Source organism: Oculina patagonica, chromosome 9 (genome assembly GCF_052425735.1).
Source record: "Oculina patagonica isolate OP01 chromosome 9, crgOcupat, whole genome shotgun sequence".
In the NCBI taxonomy this organism is placed as follows: domain Eukaryota; kingdom Metazoa; phylum Cnidaria; class Anthozoa; order Scleractinia; family Oculinidae; genus Oculina; species Oculina patagonica.
Window position 1 is genome coordinate 55,272 of NC_135766.1, and position 14,182 is coordinate 69,453.

Here is a 14,182-nt window from a genome sequence, read left to right on the forward strand (position 1 = left end):
CATGTTCTCCAGAGTCCAAGACGCAAAGGTTGATGCATGCATTATGATTGGTGCCCTCCGCCTGATCGCATGCAATGTTCGAGGCTTACCATTACATTTTTAAAGGGTGGTTGAGGAATATTGAAAAAGGAAAGCAGATTGCTTGCAAAGTTCGAAAAGAAAAAGCTGTTTACAATCATGATCAGTATGAAAATAATGTTTGAAAAGTGATTAAGTTCGTTTCGTTCGTTCGTTTGTTGGTCGTTCGTTCGTTTTGTTTCATTCCTCCGTTTGTTCGTCGTTTGTTCGTTCGTTCGTTCGTTCGTTCGTTCGTTCGTTTCCTTTCGATTCGAATGTTAAACTTGGTATTTCACAAGCGAGAACAGAAATTAATGTCATATCTCCAAGCAGCAGTATGTTATTTTATTTGTGTTTTAAGCAATAGTTATATATGTTGTGGTTTAATATTGCTGGTTGAAAAAAAAATCGAATCAGTTAAATTTGTATTTTTTCATTTTCTCATGCTTATTTTCATAATCTAAAACAAGAGGAAACAAAATCAAACTAAATGGAAAAAAATTAATCCCCAACATAAGTAATAAGATCTATTAAGTTTTTCTACTAATAATTTAATTTTGGTATTTCTACCATTTTTTAATTTTTTTTCCTTTTCCTTTTTACTATTATCTTTTTGCTGTTGTTGTTGTTGTACATACGTGTTTAAGAATTATTTGTTCTGTAATCTACCACCTTAATTAATTGTGTAAAATTGTAAAATGTAAAATGCCTCTTTTCTGACGTTGTATTTATTTTAAAGTAATAAATGGTGGTCACCCAACTAGTTTAGCTTTTTAGTTATTTTGGGTGACCAGCGACTGTATGTATTTTTAATTTATTTATTGTTTAAACATTTCCTTGTAATTTTACAGTTCAAATAAACTTTGTTGTTGTGGTTGTTGTTGTTGTTGTTAAGAATATTTCGGCGATTACCGAAGCCTTATTTTCAAAAAATTGCACTAAGATTGTCCGATGGTAATGCCAACGTTTTCGGTCATTTACCGAAAAAGTACGAAGATTTCCAAGAGAGTTCTAAAAGAGGAAAAGAAAATGTGCATCTGGCGTATGGCATTTTTGTTTCCTCTCGATCCGGGGAAATGGAACCAGGCTTGCGAATCCGTTTTCAAAAATGCGTCAAGACACTCAAGAGAAGAATTCCCATTATGTGATCTTAGAACCCTTGCATGGAATGATAATGCATTTTCTGTCAAGTAACTTTTAAACAATATCTCTTCTTATTATTGTTTTAACACTCGTTACATTTAATAATTTCTACTTCCCATGTAAACATATGGCCTGTAATTTAATTAAGTTGTAAGTAAACGCAAACAAATAAAAGAAATACCGACTAGGTCTCTTGCTATCTGACTGTGTTTTATTAGGTTGCGACAATCTTTCTGTCAAACACAAAATATTTGTTTTCCCTCCGCTGTCTCTTTGGTTGGAAGCGACAGCGTTTTTATTAAATTCAATAATAACTTTCGTTGCGTTCTGTCGCCGGCCTTTGTAAATACCCAAGGACAAACTGAGAGAAGACTTCCCTTAGAAAATGTTGTTATTATTTCGACACCTTACTTGAAGCACCCTCCAAAAAAACTTGCAAGTAAATGACAACTATTATACCAAACACACGTCAATCAGGTAGGCAATCTTTGTGTAAAAGCCCAGCCGAACGCACGCAACGTTTCAACGCAACATATCCCAACATCGCATCACGCATCGGTTTGTCGCTGTGATATTGCAGATTTTTATTATATCGATTGATTCCAACATTGTTACGCACAGCATGTTGCAATCGTTTGGCCACCCTTTTGCAACATGTTGATGATGCTGGATCAAGTTTGAAAATGGTCAAATTTTTCTCCCAACATCGTGCAATATTTTTGGATGTTGCATGATGTTGTACTCGTTTGGCCACTTTCGTGCAACATTGTTGCGCCGGAACATGCGCACTAGTTCGTTTTGCGCCACCCAACATGCTGCAACATATTGCAACCGGCCGGCCAAACGCTTGCAACATGTTGTGCACAACAATGTTGCGATATGTTGCGTTGAAATGTTGCGTGCGTTTGGCCAGCAGCTTCACCACATCTCACAACATGACCCGGCAATGTTGCGATATGTTGCGTTGAAATGTTGCGTCAATTTGGCCGGGGCTTAATAGTGGAGGATTCCTAAATACTGCGTCAGGACTCGGGCCAGGATTAGAGTCTGTAACTAAACAAAATGTCTCGTTGCTACCTTTGACCTTTTTATAAATTATTGTGATAAAAACTAAGTATGGCTGCCCAATCTTGTTAGCCAATCGTGGTTATTCTGGGCAGCCATGCACTTAACTCTATTTATTTTATTTATCGTTTTGCTAATAATTGAATGAATAGGTGCAAATAAAGTTGTTGTTGTTGTTGTTGTTGTTTAAACTATGGTAACGAAAATATCGAATGAAACTCCTTCGGTAAATTAAATGTCAACAGCTAGCAAGGTACTTGAAATGGGTTAAATAAGTTTCTTGAAGAAACACTGAAATGATACTGACTTCGCATAAATATAATTAACAAAGTTATTTACTGCGAAAATAATAAATAAACAGTAAATACCTAAACAGTCACTGGATCTTTGAGGATTTTTACTATTAAAAAAACTAATCTTGAACTCGGCTACAGGATTACTAACGTTTAATTTAATTTTATCTTTCTGTCTTCAAATTAAACTCATGCGTGTTGACATACTCGGACTAAAACTTTATCTCGGACATGTCAGTCATACGCGCGTTAGGTCAAGCGATGACAGAACAGCTAAACAAAATATATTTTATGCTCCCCAGAAAGCAGATGTAGAATTTAAATATGTATCTTATCACTGATCGAACACATCGATTTAAACAAATTCTATTGGATCTAGCTGGTCACGTGGGCTAACCCTTTGATGTCCAACAGAACAGTGTCACTTTAAATTTAAATTATTGCAAAAGGAAATGCAAGTGTGTGATTAATTATTACTGAGCGTATATAAGTGATAATTTTTTTTACGAAAACCAACAACAGTCGAGGTTTAATTCGAAGGTGTTGAAACACCAGAAGAAAGATATCGAAAAGGTTTGTCAGTGGGGCAGTTAACCTCAATTGCTTGTAGTTTTACATAATTTTATATTATATTGAGGCAAAGATATAAGCTCATTTATTCAATCGAATCGAGTGAATTACGGATTCAGTTACAATTTAGTTAAATTTGCCATCGTACAATCAAATTTTTAACTTCTAAAGTCACACACATTCAATTGTTTTATTTGATATGGTGACAGTTCTGTGTTGTTTATTTTCTTTGGATCTGTAGCTGTTAAAGATAAAGGAAATTTTACTTAATTTACAAGAAAAAATTTATAAGACGAAGCGTTTTCTTCGCTTAAACTGGACATAAAATGATTTTTTCTATTATTTTGTATAAGAATTGTGGCAAACTAAATCCACGCTTTCTATAACATAGATTTTCAATAATAAAATTATATGATCAAAACAACATTAGTCACTTGTCACAAAGCAATGCTAAATTAAACTAGGGAGGATATTCAAAAAAAGAAAATCCTTGATATCCGTGTTTTACTATTTCGCGAAGGTGTCTTTCTTCGGGGCACCAATATCGCGCCCACAGAATTCAGTTCAAGAAGTAGAGCGGGCTCTGTCATCAATATGACATCTTAAGCTACTTGATCTTTAAAATATTACGATCGCATCTCAACAATAAAAACGACAGATAAATATCGTTTCTGTACGTTCACTCGAGATAGTGAATAATAGAAGCTTTTCACCAGTAATTAAGACCTACAATATTGTTTTGTTTTAATTGAACTGTCTAATACAGGATGAGATTGTCAAATTCTCGACGTTTTCTTTATAAATAATAATTCCGTCTCGATCATGCAGCTCGTTTCAGATAAATTTGTCTCCACTAAAACATTTGCAAAAAGAAAAAAATATATATTTAGTGGCTTTTCCAAGAGGGCTTCAGTTTAGCTTCCACTTAGTCTACTTGTAATATGCTTAGTTTAATTACCCATCATTACTATCATCTTTTTTTGTTTTATAGCAAATACTGACGAGAAAACTATATATTATTTTGTCATAAATCACGACGGGAATCAGTCTAGATTACAACAGAAATTTAGGAAATATGAACCTTAGAGGGATGTTGTGTAACTGGCAGTTTGTATTTAAGTTAGCCTGCGTAATTTTTTTGTCGTTTTGCGCGCGTATTTGGAAAACGCGAAAGGCGAGAGACGGTCACGCGAGGGAAAAATAAGAAGTCTTCTCACTCTTTCCCTCCCGTGGCCGTCCCGCGCCTTTCGCGTTTTCCAAACGCGCGCTCAAAAACTACACAGACGCCCGCTACGCAGGCTATATTTAAGTGTTCTCAAAGAAACAGAGTGCTTTTAACAGTATACATGGCTTTGACGTTTTTTTTTTATTAAGCACGCTTTAAATTATATTAGTGGTATTGCTAAAAGGGCTTCCCTCCACCTTGACTTTTGTCTATCCGTACTTTCTTTTAATTTGTAGGGGTCATCTTTTATATTTCACTCAATTTGGTGTCCATTTTTTATCCATATTTGGCCAATATCCTTGACACTGTTTCTTTACTTGTTAATCAATACCTAGCACTTTAAGACTGGTCCTAAGGAAAACAGTGAATTTTGTTCCTCGAGACCCTCAATGTTCCCCGATACCGATTTTATTTTCTATGTCAAATTAATCGCAATACAAAACACATACTTTCGAAATATAAGGAAGCTTATAAAGAAGCAATGTTTATGGCATATTAAGTCATTTTTCTGATTCCTTTCAAATTGAAGGAAACCTCAAAATAGTAGTTTTCTAACATAGAAAAACAACAAGGAAGTAATGAAAAAGAGCTAAAAAACGAAAATAACCAAGAATAGTTCTGACTGATAAAGATTAAGACAAATTTCGAACGACAATTTTGAAAAAATTGCCATTTTTGTTTTCAAAATGTGTTGTCCGTGACCGTAGCTCCTTTAACAGAAACGCCATGACTGGCTTCATCTTAAATTTTGTTTGTTCGTTTGTTTGTTTGTTATATAGGGCTGACAAATAGCATCTCATTCAAGACTCAACCTGTGTTTATCATTACGGATTCCACAGCTTCAAAAGCAGGCCAGTGGCTTTTCTAATCTTTGAGCATGAATGTACATGTGATCATCACAGCTCTACTTCTGATGTGCCAGATGTTTTGTGAACTAGATGCTCAGCAGTGTAGAAGCGAATATTCCATCCGCGGCATGATGCTAAAGAGGCATACATTCAAGGAAATTAAGACTGCAAACTGGCTGAAGTGTTTACAGAAGTGTAACGATGATTTCAGATGTCAAAGTTTCAATTACGTCATCACTAGAGGCATATGTGAGTTAAACAACCGCACCAGGGAAGCCAGGCCTGAAGATTTTGTCACGGAAGGTGATCACATCTACATAAAAAGGTTTGATGAAAGAGGTAAAGTTTGTTTACTTTCAATGTTTAAATTAATTTTTTTAAGAGAGCAATCTCCTTTCTCGTCCCCATAGACCTTTCGCTTCTCAGCTGGGCTTTGGCACGAGAAAACGAAGGGCTCTGGGGACACAGGATTTCCAGTCCTAGATTGTAGGACTTCTGGTCTTCATGTATGGCTAATCAATGTATGTATGTATGCAGTCATGATGTTTCAAAAGAATGTATGAGAGAGTCGTTACGTTTTTGACTTCGAATTAATTCAAAAATCCTATGTCCCCAGAGCCCTTTGTTTTCTCGCGCCAAGCTGGCTAAGAGAAACGAAAGGGCTATGAGGAAGAGAATAAGCAATCTCTTCTCATAGATCATTATATAAAATACGTTTATATTTTTTCCATATCCCAAGGATAAACAGAGCCTTTATTTTTCAAATTACCTGCTTAATAGCGTGATTCTGATGAAACCGGAGAGCTCGAAGAAGCATAGTTTCATTTGCCTTTTTCATGTGCTTCTTCCCAGTTCCCCTGGGCTCCATTCCCACGTTGCCGGCTGGGTCGTGCGCCGAGATCAAACTGAGTGAAGGAGAGAATGCGGTCAGCGGAAATTACTGGTTTGATTCGATCAAACCAGGCCAGGTTGTTCAGACCCCTTGTAACATGTCTACTGTAGGTAAGTACATTTTCGCTTTCGAACTTGTTAATGTTGAGTACTACCTTTCTTTTTTTCTTCATGTGATTCACTTATCATGTATATGTATATTGTTTTTTACTCTACCTACCTACCTACCTACCTACCTACCTACCTACCTACCTACCTACCTACCTACCTACCTACCTACCTACCTACCTACCTACCTCTACCTACCTACCTACCTACCTACCTACCTACCTACCTACCTACCTACCTACCTACCTACCTACCTACCTACCTACCTACCTACCTACCTACCTCTACCTACCTACCTACCTCTACCTAGCTATCTACCTACCTACCTACCTACCTACCTACCTACCTACCTCCTACCTACCTACCTACCTACCTACCTACCTCTACCTAGCTACCTACCAACCTACCTACCTACCTACCTACCTATCTACCTACAAACCTACCAACCAACCAGCCTACCTACCTACCTATCTTCCTACCAACCTACCAACCTACCTACCTACCTACCTACCTACCTACCTACCTACCTACCTACCTACCTACCTACCTACCTACCTACCTACCAACCAACCAGCCTACCTACGTATCGACTGACCGATCGACTTACCGAGTGAATGACTGACTGACTGACTGACTTAATGACCGACTGACTATGACGACCTGACTGCCTGACTGACTGACTTATTGTCTGACTAGCCAGCCGACCGGATTTACTGACTTATTAAGAAATTATAATATCTAGACGCAGACGAATGCAATGCTTCCCTGCCTATCTGTGATGTTAATGCCGAGTGTCACAATACCGTGGGCTCATTTATCTGTGCCTGCAAACCAGGTTTCTCTGGCGATGGATTCACCTGTTCTGGTAAAAAAAAATTCTTTTATTTTCTTTAAAAGCCTTTTCAGCGACAATGGACAATCTCAGTTATATTTTACAGGGTACTCACATGTCGCGACAACTTTTCTATAGGAATGATTTTGCACCAGGCTCATTATAAAATATAGGTGAAAGGTCATTGAAAAAATGACGTATTTTGGTACTGAGTTATCGTCTATTCCAGCTCTGTTCAAACGTTTGGATTTCCCTTTTATAACAGTGTTTTGAAATGGGGATGCATTTTTTGTAGTAATTGACTTTGATCCAAGGCAAATTTAATTAGGAGGAAAAAAAGAGAAACCAATCCCCCACCCCCACCCTCCGAAAGTTAAAAAAACTGGATTCAATATTCACGCTGTTACAAGCTTTCAATTTTATAACTTTTCTGTGAGTTTTCCGAATTCTGTTTTACCTTACAATCATTAGCAATGAAAGACAAGAAAAAAAAAAAAATGTTTCGATAAACTTTTAATTCTAGATTAGTCGGCATAAACAACTCGGCCAGGTCTTCAATAAATCTGGCAATACGTATGACTCAATAATTGATTGCTTTGGCACCTTATTTTTAGTAAAGTTCATCGCTGAACATTTCTCTTTCTGCAGATATAGATGAATGCACCAGCGGTGCTAATAACTGCATCAGCGGTAGAGCTACATGTTCAAATACAGTTGGATCGTACAACTGTACCTGTAACCATGGTTACACAGGAGATGGTAAAACAAGCTGTTTACCTCAAGGCGAGTATCGGTACTTGTGTTTGACATAGTGTAAGATAACCATGCATCTTGGGCTATTCAGGCACTACAAGTTTCTCAACGTGATGTTGTTTTAAAACTTTGCCGTGGTAGGCTTAAAGCTTTAATACGTCGGCTTCTAACAATGAGCCTCTCTATGGGTACCCACGGTCTTCATTTTTTTCGCAATTATTTTTCAAATCTTCGTTTTTTAAGCATATCTTCGTTTTATCTTCGTTTATCTTTCCGTGAAATGTGGTCAAATGCCAAAATTCAGAAATTACAGATATCTCCTGTAGTGTTTACAAGTTTTGACAGTTTTTTTTATTTGAGTGTTCAATTTGATCACGCGAATTTGGCTCAATTTCAGATCTTCGCTTTAATTTTGGGATCTTCGTTTTTTTTTTCTGCGGTAATCTTCGCGTCTTCCATTTCTTCGGAAATACCCATAGACTTGCCACAAGTCGACCTCGCAAGTTTACAGAGTAAATAAGCGAGCGAAGCGAGCCTATACCCATAGAGAGGCTCAACAATTGTATTCGTGAAATTTAAAGCCAAGGAAGTCAAGGTAAAATAAATATCGTTATAACATCCAATGTAACTATGACGATTCGATTGAGTGTCATTTCAATAAAACGAGTCTTACTAGTAATGGAGACTACTAACACATCCGTTGGACGGGAATCATCGCTGACAAGCTTCGGCTTATGAATTGGCTGCCATGTACAACAAAAATTTTCAACGATCTTTAATGTTCTCTTGCACTTACACGAAAAGATTAATACAGGGAGGAAATTAAATAAAGTAAGAGTACTGGCTGCCTGGAATAACCATAGGGGCTAGTGGAGCCAGGCGGCCAATTAACATTAGCATTAAACACTGAACTGTACCAAGCTTTGCAGCATGACAGCAAATTGTCACCAATTGGTGATTATTTTTTGTTTTCAATTTTAACGATTTTTGGGGGATAATGACGTCATACGGCTAACGGCTAACTTTTATTTTTCCCTAATGAGAAAACTTATTCGCAACTGATTCACGATTGCAAAACAAAGTGATGGAGCAAAATTAACCGTGGTAAAAAATTGAAAATATTCAATTAGTTTAACCCTATCCAGACCGGGGGGGGGGGGGGGGGCGGAAAGTGCCCGCGCCGACTTTGAACGCTTATAACTTTTTTAATATTCAACCAAACGCTGCCAAACTTTGAGACTTTATCTAAAATTTATCTGGGAATAATTTGGTAGGGTAGGTTGTTGTGTCAGGAACTTGACGTCACCATGGCAACGGCATTTTGACAGGCATGTTTTCCCAAATTTGTAATTTTCCTGTTTCTATTAATGAAAAATAACTTTAAAGCAATTATTTTCATCTGTTTACGGGTTTTAAGCACATTTTTATTGGTTTTGAGTATTTTCCAGTAATTTTGGGCGGTTTTCTGACGTTTTGAAAAAATTCGAAATCCAAGATGGCGGATCCAAGATGGCGGCTGTTTTGACATTATGATGTCATTGTCACGTGATGTGACGTCATCATCCCACGTGACATATAGCAAAAGATAGATTTTGGGACATACTATATATCCTGTAAGTTTCATTGTGATTGCTTAAATATTCTGGAAGTTACGGAGGGGGGGCGGAATCCACTCCCCCCCGGTCTGAAAAGACCAAAAAATGCCCGGTCTGAATAGGGTTAAAAGAAATCGAGAACTGATTCCTCTTTTCTTTCGCCATTTTGTTTTAATTTCTCACTCATATTGGTAAATTTTAATATCCAAGCAAACTTTGTTCAGTTATTACTGTTATCTAACAATGCTTTCTCGAAACGATTTTAAAATAGACGACGCTACCTTTTTTAACATTCAAATATCTCCATGTTTAGAATGTCAAAAATATCAAACGTTGTCAAATGGAGACAGGAAAAACACATACAGTGCAGGGTTATTTACTTGTGACAGTTCCCTCGGACCAGCTTGGTTTCGTTTCGAAGGTGCTGCAGGAACAGAAATGGCTACATCGTGCGTTCCAATAAATCGTTGTGGTACCCATGCCCCTGGCTGGTTAAACGGCGCTCATCCCACTTTGGCAGAGGGTGTAGTCATCAGGCGGGTCTGTTTCAATTATTACTCAAACTGCTGTCAATGGGCTATCAACATCCAAGTGCAAAACTGCAGCGATTTCTTCATTTATTACATCAGCGGCACGCCTCCAGAGCATACGTGCCATCTGCGCTACTGTGGCGCTGATTAAGAAAGGGGCTGGGTCCTATTGAAAACTAGCGGTGCCTCCAAGTAATACGCTATACGCTCATCAACTATTTGTTGAAGAAATTAAAAAGTTCCGAATATACAGGGTTTTAAACCAAAAGTGGACTCCATGTACCAGACTAAAAAGTACATATGTACCAGATAGTAACCTAGATAAATTTTAGGAATAATTGAAAATAAATTGTGTGCAGATACAATGCTATTAATTAAGGTTTTTTAGGTCCATACGGTTATGATGCAATAATGTAAGTTTCCTATGATTGTGCAACTGTGTAATGTGTATGTATGAGACAAAGCGAGTAAACATTGTTACTTTTATGTATGCAATGTACGGTGTGAAATGTTTGATTTAAAAAAAGCCTCTTCCTGCCAGTGCAAAGCCTCTGCAGAACACGTTTTTCGAGTGCTTATAAGTGTAACTAAACGAAACGTTTTGTTAGCAAGGCTGGCACTGCGGAAAAAGGGCAGCCGATTGAATAAAGTCATGAATTGGTTTCATTTAAAAAAATTCAAACAAACAAACAAACAAACAAGGGGAACCATTTTAGATCCAGGACTTAATCTCATGAAGAAATAATGTAGAAAGGTTCTGTAATAAAAAATGACATCTGCACATAGTGTAAAATAGTCTAAATATCGTGTGAAATAGTTAAACGTTCACAGCACGAAAACATAACTTTATACTGGTGTAAAGCTGAAGTAAAGCTGGCGTAAATTTGAAATTTACTTTGCTTTACGCAAACTTTTTATTGTTTAAAGCTGACATTAAAGCCAGCTTAAGGTGATTCCACTGTATTGCATTGCGCATCCTTGCTGCGCATAACTTTTCGCGTCATTTAGCGCGCGCACGAGCGCACGCACACAGTGTAGGGAAATAAATGGTGTTTTCTGTTAAACGAGCACGGCGACCTCCATTTTTTAATACATTATTTTTTATGTCATACGGTTGTCTACAATATATCGCGATTTAAAGAAAGTTTAAAATTCTGCATTGAGATTTTTTTAACTTAATGCCTTAAAAAACACGTTTTTAGGTATATATATAGTACCGTATACATGCACACGAAGCGAAATCTTTAATTTCTTTCATCATCTTAATTCCTGTACAATAAGGATAGTCTTTAATATGAGATCAAAGTCTATTGTGTTGAACTAGACTAATACTTTAATGTAATAATAACTTTTTTTCTAGAAACAATAGTTCCCCATTCGGATTACTAGGGTTCCTAAGAAAAACCTCGCGGATCGTATATTTACTATAATGCCCATCCATTTTACGCAAAAACAAGCGCGGTGACCCTATTTTTTATTGAATTTTTTAATGCTCATAACATGATTGTAACCTAGACCAAGTTTCAGAAAATTTTTAATACTCCTTCTATTTCGGTGGAATCAACTTAAGACACATGTTTAAAGATTGCTTAAAGAGATTAAAAATTTGACGTGAACTTTAAGTTGGCTTAAAGTTCTTTAAATGCCATCTAGGGTGTTTAAAGGCATTTGAGAACATTTAATTGATAGCTTAACGTTTGATAACAGCTTTAAGGAGATTTAAGCCACCAAACTTTGAGAATAACAGCTCATTCACTGAAAACAGGTCGGCTTCATTTGGCATTCTCGCGGCTGGATTGAGCGACCTTTCGCTCCACTTTGGAAAGGTTCAGAGCGATTAAGAAAAATACTAATTTTCACTCTAGCTAGCACGGAAATGTAATAAAAAAAAACGATAAAACGATAAACTTTTGATAATTTCGGATCATTTTATTTATTTTCAGTCGTTTTTTAAGCTTTGGCTACCTGTGGTTAAACCTCTGTTAAACAGCCCTCTGAAATCCCCAGAAATCCCCATATTTACTGTATTTTAGATATCTATTAAGCGGTCATCTCTATTTAGCAGACTCGGTCACCGTTTAGACTTCCCAGTATAATTTATTTCTGCTGCGGTCACCTTGCTATATTACAATGCAATATTTTAACACGACGATAAGCAAAGCATGTCCAGTTTCACGAAATTAAGCTACGCGGCCCAAAATAACAGACAATCATACATGGTTTTTTCATTTTATGTTGAATGTGACGGCAAAATGTTGATAATGTGGCGTCAACAAATGCGCTTGCTTTACGAAGAACATCACCGTAATATTCGATTAAGCGCCCTAGGCTTTTATTAAATTTTTGGACCTTCAGAGTGGGCGCTTATTCGAGACTAGACGATTATTAAATTTTCACCGTTTTCAGCAAGTAGTATGTTTATTTGGCAACAAAACAATAAACAGTAACAAAACGTGAAGATGGTTCAAAGCAGAATTTTAACTGTTCATTAGAGTCAAAATATTAAGCGCGGCGAACGGACTGCATTATTCGTTTCAATCTTTCAAATTTGATTTGAATATTGTACCCATCCAACCGTATTCTGAGTGTGACCTCATTGGAAGTATCCCTTTTTGCAAAATGTGGGACTAAATGAATCTTCAAGTGACAAAGCGCGTATTTTAACTCTATATTGTCGGATGTATCTCTCGGGTAGTCATCCCTTTTTGAATTTCCAAGGCACAATTCCTGATGGTTTAAATCGATTCTTGTGTGTTCGAGAGCGGACCTCCTCAAACGGCAAAACGGGATTTGGTGATTAAGCAGCCCACCAATTTCCGAGATGACTTCCTTCCGGCAATCAGTACTCCTCAGAAAATTTGTTAAAATAGTAAACAAAAGTTATAAAATCACGCCAGCTTTCAAATGCGTGATCACAAGTACTAAATGATGCACTTTCTGGTTCTGCTGTCATAATTGGCCAGGGGAGGTTTGCTTTGTGACGATTCCCTCGGACCAGGTTGGTTTCGTCTCCAAGGAGCTGCAGGAACACGAATGCCTACGTCATGTGTTCCAAGACACCGTTGTGGTACCCATGCCCCAGGTTGGTTAAACGGCACTCATTCCACTTTGGCAGAGGGTGTAGTCACCAGGCAGGTCTGTTTCAGCTGGATTTATAACTGCTGTGAATGGGCCATCGACATCAAAGTGCAAAGCTGTGGCGATTTCTTTGTTTATTACATCGATGGCGCGCCTCAAGAGCACCCGTGTCATTTGCGATACTGTGGCGCTGATTAAGAAAATGACTGGGTTCTAATAAAAAGCAGCGAAGGCTGCAAGTTAATCGTTTCATGCTTTACAGGGGTCAACATATCAGATAAGGGAATAAATTAAAATAAATGGTAACCTGCTTTTGTCTCGTCTTTGTGTTTCTTTTTACGCTGCCTGCAATTTTGTGGTCTGTAGTCGAATAAATTATACGCAGTCATCCGGAACGAGGAGATTAGAAATCTTCGGAAACCCTCATAACTCTTAGTTTATTACAAGGGAAAAAACTTAAATGAAATCTTTCAAATTTTACATGAATTCGCAGCTAAATATATGTTTGAATTTACTATACTTACTCGGTAGACAGATCTCATATTTTGAAAACTATTTTGCTTCTAGCTTGTTCTTAATCTATCAAAATGTGTATTTTGTTGGTGGGATTTGATAGATGGTCACTGTAATATATAATGGCCCCCCTTCCTCATCGGAAATTATACCTGTCCCCCCCCTCTCGAAATCCAATTTATTTCGATTACCCTCCCCCCCCCCCCCGACCCAAAGAAAACCAACAACCAAGTAACATTAAAACATTATCAAGCGTTATGACTTAAGAATGGATCAGTGTACAAAAACCACATCTCCCAAAGGCTGACATTGCCTGCACTGTGTATTTTGGATGCCCTATGTTAGTATGGTTTGACTGCATTTGTAACCAATAAGCTGTTGGGTTGAGTAAATGGCGTTTGGTACATAACAAAGTAGGGGGTCCGTAGCCTGCGAACAGGCTTTCCAGAGCGCGACGAGGTGCGAAGCGCCGAGAAGGAAAGCCTGCGCGCATCTCTCAGGATATCAAGTGTTCGCGTCCAAATTTTGGACGCAATGTGCTGATTGGTGGATTTTAATTATTCGTGACGTAGTCATGGTAAACAAAAATGATGACGGACCTACACGACCTCGTGACATATGCCGTTCTATGTTAAATTCGGTCTTTTGGCCTTACTTGCTTCTGACTTCTTTTTGAGGGTA

The 14,182-nt window shown here is 37.6% G+C and overlaps 1 protein-coding gene across 1 annotated transcript; it reads left to right on the forward strand.

Moving 5' to 3' along the window:
* The first annotated feature begins 1,562 nt into the window (after positions 1–1,562).
* LOC144665298 (uromodulin-like) lies at positions 1,563–12,319 on the forward strand. The gene is made up of 7 exons (XM_078526523.1): positions 1,563–1,677; positions 5,133–5,540; positions 6,054–6,203; positions 6,943–7,065; positions 7,681–7,815; positions 9,694–10,909; positions 12,231–12,319. Exons 2-6 carry the CDS (start codon positions 5,231–5,233, stop codon positions 10,059–10,061), a joined length of 1,086 nt encoding a protein of 361 aa, XP_078382649.1. The 5' UTR covers positions 1,563–1,677; positions 5,133–5,230; the 3' UTR covers positions 10,062–10,909; positions 12,231–12,319.
* Positions 12,320–14,182: the final 1,863 nt, after the last annotated feature.